Raw genomic sequence first — 19,433 nt, forward strand, 5'->3', positions numbered from 1 at the left:
AACCAACATTTTTGATAATACCATTAACCTTTATTTAAATCTCATTACTTTAAATTTCCAGTTACTAAGATAATTTTCATCTTCACAAAATGAAAGCAAAAGTAAACACTACTAGAGAAGAAAAAATGCAAGGGATCAAAGAATATAAACATGCATAGATTAATGTCAAATTACAACTTCCAGTATCATTACAAACCCAAGATTAATATTTTCCTTCCTTAACATTATCATCATAATATATCCTTAGTTACATCCAAAATTTTCTAAATATTGGAAACCATGATATATATATGTATAATTGTATATAGCTTAAGCTAAGACATTCATGAAAAATAAATGGCCAAAAATAAGATATTGACCCACTATAGGTCCATAATCACAGGTAGGTATCTACTATGGACACATAATTATCAACCAAAAATATATAAAATAAAATAAAACAAAATAAGAAGGAGTATAGGGCAGGATAAAGATTAAAAAAAAACAGAAATCCTGTTGAGAAATGGTGAGTGAAAGAGTGAGATATGTTGAGTGTGTAAACTATCTATCTTCCCTGAACAAGGCCACTAAATACTTGGCTATTCCCTGCCAGAGTTGCTTCCCATTCAATTGAAGAAAGAAGAATCTGTGAGAGAGATATCACAACTTGTTTCATGTCCGGCCGTAAGACCGGATCGTCATCCACGCATTGCTTCGCCAGCATGGCCATCTAGCACACACACACCCCAAAAGAACAAGAAAAGAATGAGTCTAAACTCTAAAGGGTCCTTTTTTGTTGTACAATTTTTTATTAAGTCCTTGTAATTTAAACAATTCTAGTTAAGTCACCTTATACTGTATAAACATTTTTCAACACTAGAGGGACTAGATTGAAAAACATCGATACAGTACAAGGATTTGATTATAAATATTTAAAGCTAAAAGAGCCTAATTGAATAATGTCCTATATATTTTTCTTGGTTAAAATATCAAAATATCCTAAACCATATTCATAATATGTGAAGGATAAACTAACTAACCTTAAATACACAATCATGGGGATACAGATCCATCATATTTGGGTCAATATAATCTCTCATGTTTGACATGCTCACGGAATCCGGCGAGTTCCTAAGGACTGCCAACATCTGCAATTTGACCAATGTTAAGGCGAAAGTCCAACGAAATGCTGCGGCAGTGTAAATATGATAGCATGCTTTCATAATTCAAATGCATAAAGTACATTGCAGCCAAAATTTGAATATAAAATGCAATACATGACTATATGATGAGGTCATAATCATGAGTACTCTTAATAAAATTTTCCAAAAATCGAGGCCTGACCATCAAAAATGCTATGGGCACAAAAAAAGTCATCGACCGTGTATTTATCTATAAATACATGTGTAGTTTAATATGCATGTTAAACTATAAGTCACAAAGATGCCTTATAAGCTGCACTTACCACAGACGCCAATGAACGCCTATCCGGATTTTTGGACATCGTTCCTTCTGTTCGAATAATGGCCTCCCTCCCCGATATGATCTCGAAAAGGACAACACCAAATGCATAGACATCACTCTTTGTTGTTGCAAGGCCATCACTCAAGTATCTGCAGAAATTTTTTAAACAAAACGTTTTTCTTTTAGTTCTCTTACCCTACAGGTGTAAATTGGAAAAATTGTTAGGGAAAAATACTTACTCTGGTGCAAGATATCCATAAGTACCAACAACTTTGGTTGTTGAAACTTCGCCATCATTTGTTTTCCCAACAAGTTTTGCTAACCCGAAATCCGAAATCTAAAGAAAAAGGGAGTGATATGAGACTATCAACAAATGCAAGTAATTCAGAAATGATGGAAGGATGTCTAAAAACGGTTGGTACCTTTGCTCTAAAGGAAGCATCGAGCAAAATGTTGCTCGTCTTGATGTCCCGGTGGACATAATGAGTCTTAGTGTGTTCATGTATGTATTCAAGTCCCCGAGCGGCATCAAGAGCAATTTGGACCCTCATGATCCAAGAAAGTGGGGAATGACCTAGCAAAACAAAAAATGATCACAACCACCATCTTGAACGAATGATACAAAGCATGCCAACTTGGCAATCTTGACACCAATTTTAAGCCTCATATTTTGAAAAATGCAGTATGTTTCTCTGAATAATAACAAAAGTAGGAATTTCATTCAACCACTTCAACATAATATGTCAATCTTTCCCTTTCAACTTTCTCACATTATTACTCCATAAGATCAAATGAGACAAAGACAGAACAAGATGAACAATAGGACAAACAAATAATTTTAGGATTCAAAAGAGTGCATTCAAAAATTAGCATTAGTTCAACACATTAACCTATTTGGAAAACTTCCAATGCCATTGCATCTCATCAATCATCACAATGAAACAGACAATTGCTGTAATTAGCAAGGTTCCAAAATTACTCCGAAGAAGAATCACACGCCAAAACATAGATGCATAATCTTAATCTTACCCTTATTTTGAGGATCATGCAAATGACTTCTAAGTGAACCCTTTTGAGCATATTCATAAACAAGGAAAAGCTCATCCTGACTAGCCGCATAGCCGATCAATTCTACCTTGACAAAATTAACCAAAGATCCAACTCAAACTTTTGGAATAAACCAAGCAATTGATTCCAAAATTAAAGCATGCATTTATTTGGGTTAGAAAATATTACCAGATTAGCATGATGGACCTTGCATAGAACTTTCATCTCTGACATGAATTCTTTTGTTTTCATAGCAGTCATTCTTTTGATAGCAACTTCCTATAAGAATTCAAGTACATATAGATATAGTATGAGTAAGATACTAGTCTCATTCTATAATTATAATTGACTTGTACAACCGCGAACCTGATCCCGAAGAAGGCTATAGTAAACAGAACCATAGGTTCCATGACCAAGCAGATTTGAATCAGAGAAACAATCAGTTGTGGCGAAAATCTCTTCATATGTAAAAACTACAGGCTTATCCATGTCAAACACATCAGGGCCAAGAGCTGCAATCGAAAAGGGTGAATCTATAAATTCTATTTTTAAACAACAAATAATTCATTTTGGCATACACATATAATGAAGAACCAAGTTATGAGAAAACCAAAGGTGACGCATCCAAGCTCAAAGGATTGCTTGCATTTTGGAAGTTAACAGTGTTGGAAGCCAAAAATGCAAGTTCATCAAATAATGAAAACTGAAAAATAAGGTGTTGCTTTTATAAGTTGAATAACAGTGCAAGTTAACTTTGAGCTTTATCAAAACAATGCAAATTTAACTACCAGCCAGAATGACTGAATAAGCATGCATGCTAATTATACAACACCCTGAAGAAATGAGCTTTTTCATACCTAGAGCTTCCAGGCATTCGGATAAACATGCATCCTCGTATTCAGCATTTCATTTTATTTTAATTATACTTGTGGAGTGTGTGCATGTACATGTAGGTACTTGAAACAGAAACTATGCATATTCAAGCTCACTAAGCAGTACATGAAAAAAGAGTACATGAAGCTGCAATCTTAGGTACAATATAAAACTTTAGTTAGAAGATATGGTTACTTGAAACTTTGGGAACGGTAATCGTGTGATTACTGGATTCGGCATCAGTTTGCTTCTGTTCTACAGTTTTGCCACATATATACCTCCCAGAACCACAGAAAAAACTTGGATTTCTAAGAATATGGAACTTATGAGATATCTTCCCCTCAGCATCTTTTTCATTACTTCTGGCTTCAGAGCGACAATTTGATGACTTCAGAGAAACACAGAGAACTATGCCTAATAACACCATAAAAAGACCAACCCCTGAACCCCCAATGATCCATCCGTAAGGTACATGAGCCTTACGACCGACTTGATCACCTGTAATAATTTTTTAAGGGAAAGAGATGCATATTTTATTACTGCACGAGTAGCTGAAATATTGCAACTAAGTTGAGAATTTACAAGGAAAAGAAAGGCAATAAAAAATAAAATTAGAGATTGGAGGAAAAGTACTTCTCACCAAATTAGTACAAGACACTTTTTGTACTTATTTTATTTATCATTTAATTTTTGTGATAAGATTCTACACAAGGCTTATGGCATCTCAACTTACTCAAAACCACTATCCAAATAACCAAACCCACCAGAACTTATGTAGAATCCCTCACAAGACCTAAACTTCGTGTTAGATTTAGACAATGAAGCCATTAAGATAGATTTATTTTATTTGAAGCAAAGTGACTTATAACTAGGCATATGCATCCACATGATTAAATTTTCCTTCCACAATTTTGAAGTTTAAACAGAAAGATTGGGTATCAATGTAAACTAAAAAAGCACAAGACAGCAAACAGTATGCCTGCAAATGAAACCTTAAGTTTAACATCTCTATCGGTTTAAGAATCCATAAGACAAATGACAAATAGACTGTGAAATCCTAGCTTAAGTTAAAAGGAAAAAAGAACAATTTTCCTTGTCATAGTATGTGCTAATCCATACCTGAGATATTCTCAACAGATGGGGCGGGAACAGGAGCTGGAGGAGCAGTATTGTTAATGGGATAGGGATCACCTGGAGCTGCAATTCAATCAAACAGTTCAAAATGCAGTCAGGATTAGGATTGCATAATTTTATTGCATTTCGTATATGCAATTCGACATTGGTTCATTACTAACACTAAGGGTATGTTTGGCAGTTATTGGACAAAGATGAAGTGGATAAGGACATAAGGTCCATGTAATTTTACACATCAAATTCATCCAAGAAAATTCCCACCACAATGTTAATCCCCCACCCCACCCCACTCCAAATGAAGTTGCTCTTATTTAACAATCAATTTGTTACATAGACACATAAACTTCAAAGTTAACACATCTCATCTGCTGGTGGTTGCATGACCTGTCTTGAAATCAGTAATTAATCCTACTACTAATAACAGTAATCAATCCTTTCGAAATGGCAGCTCCTCTAACGGGGTAAACCGTTAAACCATTGGCCATGAGATCCTTCCCACCTAACAACCAACTATGCTAGGCCTCTGTGGTTGAAATCCCTTTCTCTAAAAGCACTAAGTCACTACAATTGAATTAGTATTCCCAAATCCCAATTATTAAACTCCCATCTATGGCTTCATTTAAAGAAGCCCTACTTTCATATTCTATCTGCATAATGCAATATAGAACCAAACACCAATCTCAAACAGATATTCACATACATAAATATGCTGCAATACACAATCACCTTAAAAAGCAGTAAGGGATTTGAATAGGATTCAACAGACTAACCTGAATCAAGAGGTATATAATAAACCGAACCAACCGTGACATTATCAGGATTACCAATGCCATTCACACTCTCAATGTTATCCATACTAACCCCAAATCTACTTGCCAATGATTCAACACTGTCACCATCTCTCATAACATAACTCATCAGATAGTTCCACAAGCCACTAGAGCAGCCACAGAACAACCTCAAAGACACAACAGCACCATTCTTAGCCCTCCTTGTTGTGTTTGGAGGCAAAGCAAGACCATCATAAGCATCCATAACCAAATCATACACATACCCTTGATTGGATTTCACAGTAAAAGTGGTGTTAGACACATACTTCCTGAGGCCATAGGCACAAGAACAGTTCTTCCTTATGAACACATAGTCCCAACCACTATCCTCAACAGTGATGTCACCGGGTAACACATCAAACATGCTTTGAATCACAGCTAAGCTTTGGTTCTGAGGCTTAAAGGCCAAGAAAGAGGTGCAGACACGGCCTGTGTCCGTACAGCCCAATGGTGTTGTTGTGGTGTTGTAGCAGCTGATGCAGTGAATATGAAGAAGCAGAAACAGAAAGAACCTCAAATGGGGTATCCGTACAAGAACCATACTTTGCTTTTTAGCAAATCAAAGACTGGAACTTTGGGCAAAAGGGTCACAGAATATAGCAAGAAACTAGAATCAAAGTGAAATCAAGGGGATGCAAAAAATAAAAAATAAAAAAGAGCTTGATCCAAGAATAAAACTTAGCTCAAACTAAAAGAGACAACTTTATCTAAGTTTGAAGCAAAATCATTGACAATAGTAAAACTAGAACAGAAAAAAATCAACCAAGAGAAAGAGAGAATAAAAATAATCCATATATTAAGCAGAAATAGTAGGAACAAAGCAATAAATAAGAGTGCTCTGAAGAAGAAGAAGAAGAAGAAAGGAATGAAGAGAGTGAAAACATAATAATAGCATTTGAGTATTTTAGAGAGGAAACTGCTTAGTGTTACTGAAAAACCACAACAGTAAAAAGAAGAAAACGACATCAAAATCTTTCAGAAAACACCCACCTGGTCGACACGCTACACTAAATATTATTACCACTTCTGTCCTGTGTCATGTCTCCACTACTCTCAAATAATATTTATATATAATACTTTTTAATTTTTTTTAAATATTATAAATAATATTTAAAATTATATATTTATTATATTTATTTTAAAATAATTAAAAGATATAAATAAGATAATTTTTGGTTGATTTAGATTTTTTTTAAATATTTCTGTATTTATAAATATATATATAATTATATAATATTACATTATCTAAAATAAAAATTAGCTAATAAAATATTATATATACAAAAAATAATTAAAATCCTGATACTTAAACTAGTTACTTAACTAAAATTAAATATATTAAATTATTGATGACATTTTATATATAATTGTTTTTATGTAAAATTAATAATTAAAAATTATTAAATATGTTAATATGTTATGAAAATAACGGTACGTGAAATTTTTATCTAAATTATCTAATAAATAAGGGCAATTTACGCATCTAAATTGTTTGATCTCCAATATTACGCAAATACATTGTTTCAGTTTTTAATACGCAAATGCATTGTTTTTATATTTTATGTAAACCGCTACTGCCAGTAGCGGTTTACGTGTGAGTGTGTGTGTGTAAACCGCTACTGGCAGTAGCGGTTTACGTGTGAGTGTGTGCGTGTGTGTAAACCGCTACTGGCAGTAGCGGTTTACGTGTGTGTGTGCGTGTGTGTAAACCGCTACAGCCAGTAGCGGTTTACGTGTGATGCTTTGCCTATATAAACCGTGGTTGCAGCCGCGGATTATGTGTTTAGAAGGTTTGAGGAGTTTTCTAGAGAGAGGAAATTGTAGAGAGAAGTCAGAGCAAGTTGTGAGCGGGCCCGAGGTTCCTCAGCGGCAACTTCTAGCGAGTTATCATGGCCGGCAAGAACCTGTACCGACTGAACGGCGTTGCGCATATTGCCGGTTCTATTGGTGACGATGTTAGTTAATATTTATTTTTTTCTAGTCTTTGCATATCTTAGTCAGAAAAACGGTAGGTTAGGTAGACGAATTAGAATTTATAGATTAATCGTTGTAGTTTGAATTTAGGGTTCGCATGCTAGGATGTTAGTTCACTAATCTTGGTTTAGTGTTTTTAGTTTTTCTTGGTTAGTTATAGATATGCCTAGTTACCTGAATTATTATAGTTTGTTTAGGATATTTGTATGATATGAAGTTTTAAATTTTAAATCTTTACAATATTTTAAAATTTCTGGATGTTAATAAGTAAATTATTTGTGTTGTTATTTACCCTATCGTGAGTAGGAACTTTTTATTAAATATTATATAGGAGAATTTGCTGATGGTTTAAGGTATTCGTATTCGGTTAGATATGGAAATTTGTTTAAGGTTAGGAGAATTTAATTGGACTCTGTTTTCATTTGTTGTTCTGTGCAGCCCAATAGGTGTATATACAGTGTGAGACGGCAACAGAATATGCCCATGCATGATAGGATCATCCCGTATTTAGAGCGGGCTGGATTGTACCATTTGGCTAGGCTAAATAGCCAATGGTTCTGGTTGGATGAGCCACTCGTTAGTGCGTTCGTTGAGAGGTGGCGTCCTGAGACGCATACGTTCCACATGCTTTTCGGAGAATGCATAGTGACATTGCAGGACGTGGCATTTCAGCTAGGGCTTCCTGTGGATGGGGAGGCTGTGAGTGGTTGCCTTGGTGAGTTTGAGAAATACATGGAGGGTGGCCGACCAGCTTGGGAGTGGTTTGAGGACCTATTCGGTGAGCGGCCCCCACCGAATAAGGTCAAGCAGATGACAGTACACTTTACATGGTTCCACGAGAGGTTTAGGGTGCTACCACCAGATACGAGTGAGGAGACTGTCCGCATCTACGCACGGGCCTACATCATGATGCTGTTATCGACTCAGTTATTTGGGGACAAGAGTGCGAACCGGGTTCATATACGATGGTTACCATTTGTGGCAAACCTTGATGGCATGGGGAGGTATAGCTGGGGTTGTGCCCTTCAAGACAGAGTTCACACACTCAGAGATGTTGGTCGTCATGTGACCGTATCTTCTCCCACCATCCTTATGCTGTGTCCACCTCTCATACTGCATTCTGTTTGCCCATTCGCACATGGCCGGGTTCTCCGTCCTCATTATATCAAACCAATAGTCAAATTCTGCTTCCGTCTTCGCATATGCGGCATTTACCAGCCACCTCCGCGCATCCTGCCCCTTGAAAGTGAGGGCAAAATTTGCAGCAACATGCCGAATACAAAATGCCCGATAAGCATGGGGGGTAGCCAACCACTATCGGGGCTCTCTAATGCAGCCTTGATGCCGTTGTGTCTGTCAGAGATCACGAGGATACCTTGCTGTGGAATGACATGCCTTCTAAGGTTCGAAAGAAAGTACGACCAAGAATCTGCGTTCTCTCCCTCCACGAGTGCAAACCCAACAGGCAAAATGTTCGAGTTACCATCCTGTGCGATCGCCAACAACAACGTCCCGCCATATTTTCCATACAGGTGTGTGCCGTCGATGCTTATTAGCGGCTTACAGTGGCGGAAAGCCTCAATACACGGAGGAAACGTCCAGAACATCCGATGAAAGAAGACTCTATCCTCGTCAACTTGGTCACCCACCCTAACCGGGGACGTCTTTAATAGAGCAATCGAACCTTCCATCGTGCATGTGACCCCAAGGATCCACCGAGGTAGATAAGCATATGACTCCTCCCAATCGCCATATATTTGCGCTACTGCCTTCTGCTTCGCCAACCACACCTTCCGATAACTAGGCATGAATCCATAAGTCGCCTCCGTTGCCTCTTGCAACACCTTAATAGACACCGACGCATCAGCTCGAACCAATGGATAGATTCTCGCACAGATAACATGATAATCAAGCTGCTTGTGGTCGCTAGATATCGATGTGGCCATACACGTGTGCGGACCGCTGTACCTCCTAACCTCCCATGTGCTCTTCCTTTTCCGCATGACTATCCGAATCAACCATGTGCACCCGTTACCAAACTCCTTGCATCTCCCTTGGTATTTCAGGTTGTCGGACTCCATAACCTTGTACTCAACTCCACGCCGAATACTGTAATCCTTCACACTCAACACGGCTTCCTCTTTACTCTGGAAGGATTGGCCAATCTGAAATTCAGACATATTTGTCCCATCATGCATCCCCTGCCCGTCGAATGTTGCATCAGCATTCTGCTGTTGGCCGATGGCTTCCAAGTTCAAAGAAGAGAGGTGGGGAGGGTACTCCTGTGTTGCAGAACCGGAACATCCATGGGCTGAACGTCCGCCTCTTGGAATATCATCATCACTGTCCCCACCAATATCGACAGGCTCCTCATCCAAATCATCGTCAAACAGTGCATTCTCAACCCGATCCGGTCCGGCATCGCATTCAAAATCAGGAACAACAGGACCAACATATGCATGAACAGCCCCAGCACGTTCGGGTTCCGGATTCGGAACTGCCACTGCTACCACAGGCATCGATGTTGAGGCACCACCGGCTGGGGTTGACTGAGGATTAGGGGCCGATGCCCCTGAGCTATCCACACCATCTTCCAACTTTGCAAACAGCTCAGTTACTCTCACCTCCGGAAAACTACTCCTGCAGTGAAACAAGACATGCAAGTCTTCATCCGACCCGATCACGAAGGTCTCATATCTCACACCAGTTGAGACAACATCAATGGGAATCTTGTAAAACAATTTTTTTACCAACTTCGTCCCACACACACCGAGCTTCCGTAATATGCTTTGCTTAATCTCCGCCAACGTATTCGAAGATCGGATAAAAACACTAAGCGGTTCTCTATCTGTGAATTTTACACCATGCCTTTTGCTCTTTTGAATTTTTCCAGAGCAGTGAACCAGAGCCACAAAACTATCCTCCCCCTCCATTTGTGAATAACACTCTACTTCTCCACATTTGGTCCCTCTATGGTTTATATAGGCAGCCCCATTCAGACACACACACGTAAACCGCTACTGCCAGTAGCGGTTTACACACACGCACACACTCACGTAAACTGCTGCTGCCAGCAGCGGTTTACACACACACTCACACGTAAACCGCTACTGCCAGTAGCGGTTTACATAAAATATAAAAACAATGCATTTGCGTATTAAAAACTGAAACAATGTATTTGCGTAATATTGGGGATCAAACAATTTAGATGCGTAAATTGCCCAATAAATAATGTGACTAGTCACCTAAAAAAATACTAAACACATGAAATTATATTTTAATAATTTGTTATGTTTTTTGTTTGGTCTTTTTGAAAAGGATTATGCTAGATAACTAATAACTTTTTTGAATAATATGAATAACCACCAATAAAATAAAAACACAATATTTTTAAATTATCCACATAAATCTTAATATTAGAATAATCATCCACACACCTAGTAAAATGAACATCCGATATATCCATTATTTATATTATTTATTATTTTCATTGTTTACCTATACTTTTCTTTTTGAGAAATATAGTTATTTTTTTATTTTTGCTATAATCTTATTTTAAGTATAAGACATATATAAGTCATGATTTGTGAAATAGTGAATGCTATGGTATCTTTGAGATTGTGTCTAATTTACTAAAAAAGGAAAATAGATAATATTTAATAAATTTTAAATATTTTATTTTTTATTTAAAAAAAAATAGACAATTTAGAAATCATAATAAAAAGCACCATAGAACTTGCCTGGTGAAATATGCAAACATTATGTAAACCAGAGGTTCAGAGCACATGATTTTTTTTTTTATCAAAGATATAAGACTCGAACCCGCAATCTCTTAATTGAGTATGGAAAGACTATGTCATTTGAGCTATTACTCGTTGGCGAGCACATGATTCTTTTAGTATTGAACTATTGATTATGCTAATTATTTTATATATTCAAAATATAAAGGAAATGTAAATTCAATTAGCATAAGATTAAAGATATTATTTAATCTTACATCTCGTTTATCTATAACACCCTTTGACTGTACCACCATTCGTCCATTCCTTATAATCAAAGTACAAAACGATGAAAAATATTGACGTTAAGTTTCGCTAAAGGCCACGAAAATGACAATAAGAAAATAATTTATTTGTTTTCTAAATTGCGATCCAGATAATTTCTTTGGCTATCAATTCATTTAATACAATATAATTTGTACTTTCAAAGTACTAATTCAGCTCATTAATTCACTAATAAAGATCATTTAATTTGATTCAAAGGTCAATCGAATATGTACATGTTAGAAGATTTTTTCTTTTATTGCAATATATTGAGAAATATTAATTGTGTATGGCAATGAGAATATGAGATATTTTTGGGTGTGAGGGGTAAAAATGGGAAATGAAAAAAGTGACGGAAAAGAGAAGGCATACAAAGAGGAAAGAGCTGGCAAAGGAAAAAGACAGTTTAGTCAATGGGGTCCATACAAAAAACTCGCCGATAAATTGTCAAAATATCGAAGATCCCAGTCAATAAATCGTTGACCTTCTTTCTCTTTGACTTTCGAAAACCGACATAAGTAAAGAGGAGATCCTCTTTTACCATTTTTTTTGTGACTTTTTCCCATTACCATAACAGAATACAACTGCATTTTCACTTGCAAATACAAAATTAGTTAAAATAATAAAATTTTGCGGATATATAATAAAAAGTAAAATAAAATATTAAATTAATCTCTTATCTTTGGACTTAATTTTGCTTTTGTTTATAAGGTTTAAAATATCTTATTTGAATCTAAAATTTTTTTATTAGTTTTAATATAGTTCTGCCGTGAAACTAATATTAAATAATTAACAAAATTCAGTTTTCAAATATAGAAACTTATATAACTAAACTCTTTGGTTACTGAGGAGAGTTTCTTGCAGTAGAAGTGACGATGGCTTTGTCTTCGTTGCCACCGACAAACTTATCTACAAAAAGTGAGTTTTTGAAAATATTCTCTATGTGCTTGAATCAAGGTCAATGGCTTGTGGTGATGTATTCGTTGATCCTGTGTTTTTCGAGTTTGTATCTCTTCTTTAGAAAAGGACATTAAGGTTTGATGGAATGGTGATGTTAATTATTTAACATTAACTTCACGGCAGGATTAAATGAAACTTTTTTAGATTCTAATAGGACAATTTAAATATTAAGGATTAAAATAGGATTAGACCCAAACGTAAAAGACTAATTTAATACTTTATCCTAAAAAGTATATAAAATATTGTGCAACAAATGTATTATATATTGTAATAGGTGTAAGTGTATAACAATGTAGCAGGCAGCTATTTATTTTGACAAAAACTCATACATTTATCTTTATATAAAGTTGTTAGTTAAAAATTATTAAATAATTTAATATATTTGACAAAATAATTATCTAACGATTTTCAACTAACAATCTCATATAAAAACAAACTGTACGTGAATTTTTACCATTTATTTTTATATAATATTCATATTTATCATATTACTAGTGTTTTATATAAAAAGAATTGGAAATATTTATTTTATTTATTTAATTTGTTAGAAAATCTCACATTTGTTGTAAATTTTGACGATTATTTTCATAATTCATTTACTTGCAATGAAATTATTTTATTAAAAGAATGTGAAATATTTTTTCAATAATATAAAGTTTAGATGGACTCGATATTTATTAACCAACTAAAAATAAGATATATTTTCTTATTTAATGAGCCTTTATAAAATTACTTATAGTATAGTTATAGACGATTACTATAAGAATTTTTTCAACCATTAAAAGAGATTTGAATATGTGTTTTTATGAAATGTATTCTAATTAAATATTTACTATCAATGTCAACCTTTTTTTTGTCGCATCTAAATAAGTACTTATTAACAGCAACTTAATTTTAGTATAACAATAAAAATCCAAATTATTCATTATTTTTTAAAAAATAAAAAATTTAAAAATAATCAAATTTTGATGGAAGAGCTTAGGTTGTGTAGGCCCGCACGTGGACAGAAGACAACTGTAAAATATACGTTGTCGTTTAAACAGCACCCAGATCTTAGCCTGCATCAATCTAATGACTTCACAAAACAATATAATAATAATAAAACTAAGAGTAAATAGGGGTGAGCACGGGTAGCGGATACCTGATTACCCGTTCGAACCTGAACTGAACCAATTAAATTAGTTCTGAAATTAATGGATAATTGAGTCCAACTCAAACCAAACCGATAGCTTTTGTTAGTGATTGGTTTGTGTATCGATTTTGGGGTGTGGAACCCGAGCCAACCCGCGAACCCGATCATATATTAATTAAATAAAAAAAATAAAAAAATATATATGATTTTTCCATTAGACAATGATTATTCATTATTAATATGTTTGGATTTTCGTGAGTTTAGTTTTTAATATATTTGGTGTTTAACATGTTTGGATTATTTCTATTGATGTTACATGTTTATTGTACTTGTTGAATTTTTAAGATAAAAATTTGATTTTTTTTTATAAATTTCAAAGTCTTCGAGTACCCAATTACCCAAATCGAACCAATCCGTTCTTAATTGGTTTGGTTTGGTTCAGGTACATGTACAAAAAAATACAAATCCAAACCAAACCGAACCAATTATATTTTGATGAGTTCGGTTCTAATTTTAGCATAAACCAAAACCAAACCGACCCGTGCTCACCCCTAAGAGTAAATTGATAAATAAATTTTAAAAAATTTATATTTTGAATATATTAATTTTTAAAATAATAGATGTAAATATGTTACCTTTATAATTATGGTAGAAGGTCTTAATTTAAATTAATTTGTTCACGTTTATTATCATGAAAGATTTTATTGGTACAACTAAGTTAGATTAATCTAATAGTTAGCTCATTAGTCCACTTAAGTAAATATCGGTATTCGAATTTCGTCTTGTGCATGTATTAATCAATTGGCCCGACGACAAATCCTTAAATGAAGTTTCGATCTGCAACGGATTAGTTCTTGACTTGTCGGATTGGAGGATATTGTGGGAAACTAAACAAAATTTTTTGATATTTTTTTTGGGAGGATTGGTCTATCCAAAATATAAATTTTTAGGAGTTTATTTGTCATTTTATTCTAAAGCTAAAGAAATGTAAAATATTTAAAAAAAATAGAAAAATTAGTATAATGAATAATGACTGTTATAATCATATTAAAATTGTGAAAAAGGAAAAATTTTAGAATATGAAATGTTAGATGCCAATAAAATTATTAATGTTCTTAAATGAACAATTAAGATTGAAAGAGATAAGGATATTATTATTCACTTGTTAAATTTTGTATGGTCTTTTTTCGCAAAGACGGAGCTAGATGAAATATTAGAGGGGCCAAAAATATTTATACAATAAAATAAGATTAAAATAAAATTTTAAGGAGCTAAATTAAAATTTATATATAATTTATATGTAAAAAATTAAAATTAGGGAGACCATTGCCTTTCTTTTTATGTATGTAGCTTCGCCCCTATTTTTCCTATATAGCTTTAATATATAATAATTAGCCTATTTTAGCAATTTCAGTCAATCCTTTTTTAAATTAAGATCTCTTAACATTCTTTTGTAATAATTTTCTCTAAAAAAAAAAAAGCATAGAAGTGGATAAATAAAGTTAACTACTTTCATTGCAAAGTCGTAATGATTTTCTAATAGTATCAAAATGTTTGAGATTATTATCATCTCTTGTGTTAAACTATAAATACTTTTTGTGAATAATAAGCTTGATAAAAAATAAGGGGAAAAAAAAGAAGAAATGAGATCAATAAATTTCCACATACACTTTTCAGCTGTATCTCTATGAAAAAGATATTCAATCAATTAAGTGTTTCCAAGACTAGTTGCATATAGTCAATATATAATAATGAAATATCACATCTACATTAAAAGAAAAAAAAAGGTACAAGCATCTATAGTAAACATTTGCCATATATTATTCACTTTTCACAAATAATTTGTGCATAGGTTTATGTTTACAGTATATATATGATTATTAAGGTCAGATTTAATAAGAAATGTGATGAGATGTTAAGATACATTACTATTTTATATTTATATACATTTTTATTTAATTGATTTAATTTTTAGAATAAAATTTTTTATAAAAAACAATTAATTAAAGATGAAGGATATTTTGAAAAAAAAAAAGGTACACAAAAAACAATAATTTTAATTTTGGTAATACACTACAACAAATGTGTCGAATAATGACAGTTTATTTTAGTAATAGCAACGGTTTTAAACTGCCACAAAATTATATTATATATCATCAAAATATTTAGAGTTTGATTTTTAATTATTATATACTAAAATTTTTTAAATAAAAAGATAAATAGATTGAATTTTAAAATGAGACAAGTATTTTGCAATAATAAAAGGGAATCATCTTTTGAAGCTAATAATAATTAAGTACATATTATGCTTTATTTAAACGAGGAGAAAGAAGAAACTTATTAGGGTTATTATGTCTCCAAGATATATTTTATAATACCTAATCAACCTGATACGTGGAACATATAATAACCAAATTAAGCTTTATCCAAGAAAAGTTATAATTGGGGGACCCAACACTTACGTTGGTTGCATGTGCATTTTGAGCTGGAAGCCCCTTCAAGCATAAATCATTGTCCTCCATCACAAGCTATCAGCATGTGTCACAAGAATCATCATCATCATCTTACTCCAGCTAATTATTATTCATGTTATAGAATTCTTAATTAATGTATTGGGCAGCAAAAGACAATGAAATTTTTTGTTATTTTCTATTTCTTTAAATTCTCTTTTATTTTTGTTTGTCCTCTTTTCTATAAAATTAATGTTTTTCCTTTGTTATTTTTTCATAATTTTTTCTAATATATTTTGTTGTTTTGTTTTTGTATTTAGTAATCATGCATCCTCATCCAGAATGTAAATGTGATACATGTATACATATATATAGATAGGAAAGATTTTTATGTATTTTCAAAATTTCGGTGCTCCAGTAATTTTAGCGGTTGATCTGAATTATAAAAAATATATAATATATTAATTAAAATCAACAGTTAAATTTATTGAAATATTGATATTTTAAAAATATTTATTTTTTTCTATAAGTAAATAAAATACTATGATTCCTTAATATGTGCATTCTATTATCAAATACTAAAAAATGTCAAATATTTCTAAAAATACTCGTATTTAATAATTTTAATTGTAGATTTTAATTTGTAATTGAAATCTACGGTTAAAATATTAAAACATCGTTCTATCAAAATTTAAAATAGTATATATAAGGATGGATGTAAGAAAAGCGAATAGCCAACTTTTTTTTAAACAAATTAATAGTAATAAGTTATTATGTATAATTTAATTTAAAAAAAAATTATTTAATATTTAGTCTAGTATAAATAAAAGTTCAGTCCAATTTAAATATTAATAATTTTTAGTATCTAAAAAGTAAGTAACAATATTAAAAAAATCTGAAAAAGATATTATTACTAATATTTTTTAATTAAATAAAATTTTTTAAATTTCATAAAGTGAATTTTTTTTCTTTTTATGACTTTTTTTTATTTATTTGATATTAATTTTTTCTGTTTCAACTGCTATAACTAAGAGATCTTTTTCAACTATTAATATTGTAAAAAATAACTTAGAAACAAAATGAAAGATGAATTTCTTGCTAATTGTCTTTTATTTAGATTGAAAAGAAAATTGCTGAAAAATTCAACACAAACTCTATTATCGATGAATTTTATAATACGAAAAATCAGACTACTTTATTAGTAAAAAGTACACACATTTTTGTACTTTAAAATATATTCTATATCAAAATATTTTTGTAATATATTTTATATTATATAAATTTTTACATAATTTTTAATATTATATATATTATTGGCCCTCATGATAATATTTTTAGATCTGTTACTGAGTATATATATAACATCACTTGGATCTTGTCTGCCAATGCCGCATCTCTTAAAACGGGAGTCCTTATTATGACTTTTGGTAAGTTTTAATGATGAAATTTAATGTCATATATATAGTGGCAAGAGTACTATAACATTAGCATTGGCATTGACATATTATTATTAGTAGTTTGTAATGAGTAATGCTAATTCTATAATTTAATTTGCATAGTGAAAGAATTTCTCGATATATTATTAATTATTGTATCACATTTATTATGAAACTATTACGTATACAAATAAATAACATTTTCAATAAGAAATTATAATGAATATAATTTGGTAAACTAAGAGAAAGAAGATTCTTTACCATTCAATCAGATAGTAATAGAGTGAGTAGCCAAATTAGTTCTTAAAAGATTATCTGATTCCTAAATTGATTCCGAAAAATTAAACTAATTAAAATTGTCTTCGAAAAATTTAAAATTAATCACGTTAGTCCTTTTATCTATTCTGTCACTAATAACATTAAGTTTTGCTGATGTGATACGTTAATTTTTTTTTGTTAGGATTCAAACCCACAGACAGGCCAAAACCAATAGAAAATCGGAGCATAACCCAACAATTCGACCCGGCAGTCACATACTCTCCTTCTCCTCTACGCGTCTTAGCCTCCATGCCGGTTCCAACAACTGCTGCCTCCATCAGTTGCAGCCTCCTCAGTGATTCAAACAATACTGCATCTTACTGGTCTTCCATTTCATCAGTCAATGTCGTCTCAGCTTCACCAAAACTATAATTGCTAAGGATTCTATTCACATCCATGTCACCATGATCATCGATATCATCCCTTGAGCTATTCACCTTGTTCTCCTTGCTTGCCCCAACTTCAAACTCAACAACACCATTCCGATTGTGATGAAAAGTTGAAAGCCACTAATCTTGTAGGCACCATCATCATCACCACCACCACGAGCACCACCGCCATCAGCACCATCACGTCATCACCAGAAAAAGAGAGCTCAACCCTGTCACAACCCATGCATCTTGTTTGCTTGCAAGAGAAGAACATCTCAGCAATACAGTCCCTTCTCAACCTGAAGTCCTTGGAAAAATCAGAAGCCGCTACCATGATCACATGGTCAATTATCTCAAATATGTCAGAAGAAGATGAGCAAGACCTGAAGTAACTCCTCCCAATCAAACTCAGACTTCAATTCATATCCCAGCAATAGGAACAACTAACAAATGGAATCACCCACCGATCAAAATTTGATTATTTCTCATGGAGTAGGTAGATAGCACCAATGTCAACATTAATATACAGTTCTCTTTAATGCTTCCCAGAAACCACAAGAAAGCTTTCTGTTGTTCTTGTTGTTGCTATTCTTGTTTCTTGAGTCCTGTAAATGATGAATTTTTTGGTGAGCGATCGAGGATTTTGTTCAACAACAATGAATGCTAAAGTTTATAAATTTATTAACTTAATGGCGGTGTGCCCTTGATTTGGCAAGATTCGATTGGATTCGATTTTAATTGTTGCGCGAATATAGATAAATACTATATTTTTTGGGGAAGGAATTCGGCGATAACAAACAAGATAATAAAAAATCAGAAATCAACCCACACAGCTCCACCAGAAGCCAGCGGTGGTCACTGAGGAAGAGGACGGAGAGGAGTTGGACGGCGCAGCAACAACGATCTCTACGACATTGGGCGGAGGGTGTTCAGTGAAGCAGCATCTACTTATTCACGACAGAGAGGAACTGCGGACAAGGACCGGCGGCGTCATGGTAGAGGAATGTGCAGGGACTGACGGCGACGTAGAACACCTTGTAGGGCGGCGGCGTGGTGGAGCTTCAGGTAGAAGACGAAGAAGCTGCTGAATGTGGGAAGAAGGAAATCCTATTCCTTGCTGGGTTTGGGTTTGACTTGATGCGGATATAATCCGGGTTCGGGTTGAGTTGTCAAGCTAACGTGCCACGTCAGTAAAATTTAACGTCTTTAGTGACAGAATGGATGGAGGGACTAACGTAATTATTTTTAAATTTTTTGAGAATGACTTTGATTAATTTAATCTTTTGAGAATTAATTTAGAAAGCGGGTGATCTTTCAGAGATCAAATTGACTATTTACTCGGTAATAATATATATCTAATATCTTATTAGTAAAAGTTTTTTACTCTTAATAATTAATATATTTATTGTTTTAAAAGTCTAA

General features: G+C 33.1%; 1 protein-coding gene across 1 annotated transcript; it reads right to left on the reverse strand.

Moving 5' to 3' along the window:
- Positions 1-135: 135 nt before the first annotated feature.
- LOC112775990 (lysM domain receptor-like kinase 3) lies at positions 136-6,367 on the reverse strand. Its single transcript, XM_025819933.3, has 11 exons — positions 5,268-6,367; positions 4,483-4,560; positions 3,559-3,861; positions 2,857-3,002; positions 2,680-2,769; positions 2,473-2,578; positions 1,866-2,017; positions 1,683-1,780; positions 1,445-1,592; positions 1,020-1,127; positions 136-709 (listed from the first exon to the last, which is right to left on the reverse strand). The coding sequence occupies exons 1-11, from the start codon at positions 5,866-5,868 to the stop codon at positions 545-547; spliced, it is 1,995 nt and encodes a 664-aa protein (XP_025675718.1). The 5' UTR covers positions 5,869-6,367; the 3' UTR covers positions 136-544.
- Between the last annotated feature and the right edge of the window lie 13,066 nt (positions 6,368-19,433).

Source organism: Arachis hypogaea, chromosome 19 (genome assembly GCF_003086295.3).
Source record: "Arachis hypogaea cultivar Tifrunner chromosome 19, arahy.Tifrunner.gnm2.J5K5, whole genome shotgun sequence".
Lineage (NCBI taxonomy): Eukaryota > Viridiplantae > Streptophyta > Magnoliopsida > Fabales > Fabaceae > Arachis > Arachis hypogaea.

Coding starts and splice junctions, on each gene's coding strand:
- LOC112775990 (XM_025819933.3), bottom strand. CDS start 5,868: ATGGTTCTTGTACGGATACCCCATTTGAGGTTCTTTCTGTTTCTGCTT. Junction 3,862..4,482: donor ATCTGTTGAGAATATCTCAG/GTATGGATTAGC, acceptor AAATTATTACAG/GTGATCAAGTCGGTCGTAAG. Junction 2,579..2,679: donor AGGTCCATCATGCTAATCTG/GTAATATTTTCT, acceptor AATTTTGTCAAG/GTAGAATTGATCGGCTATGC.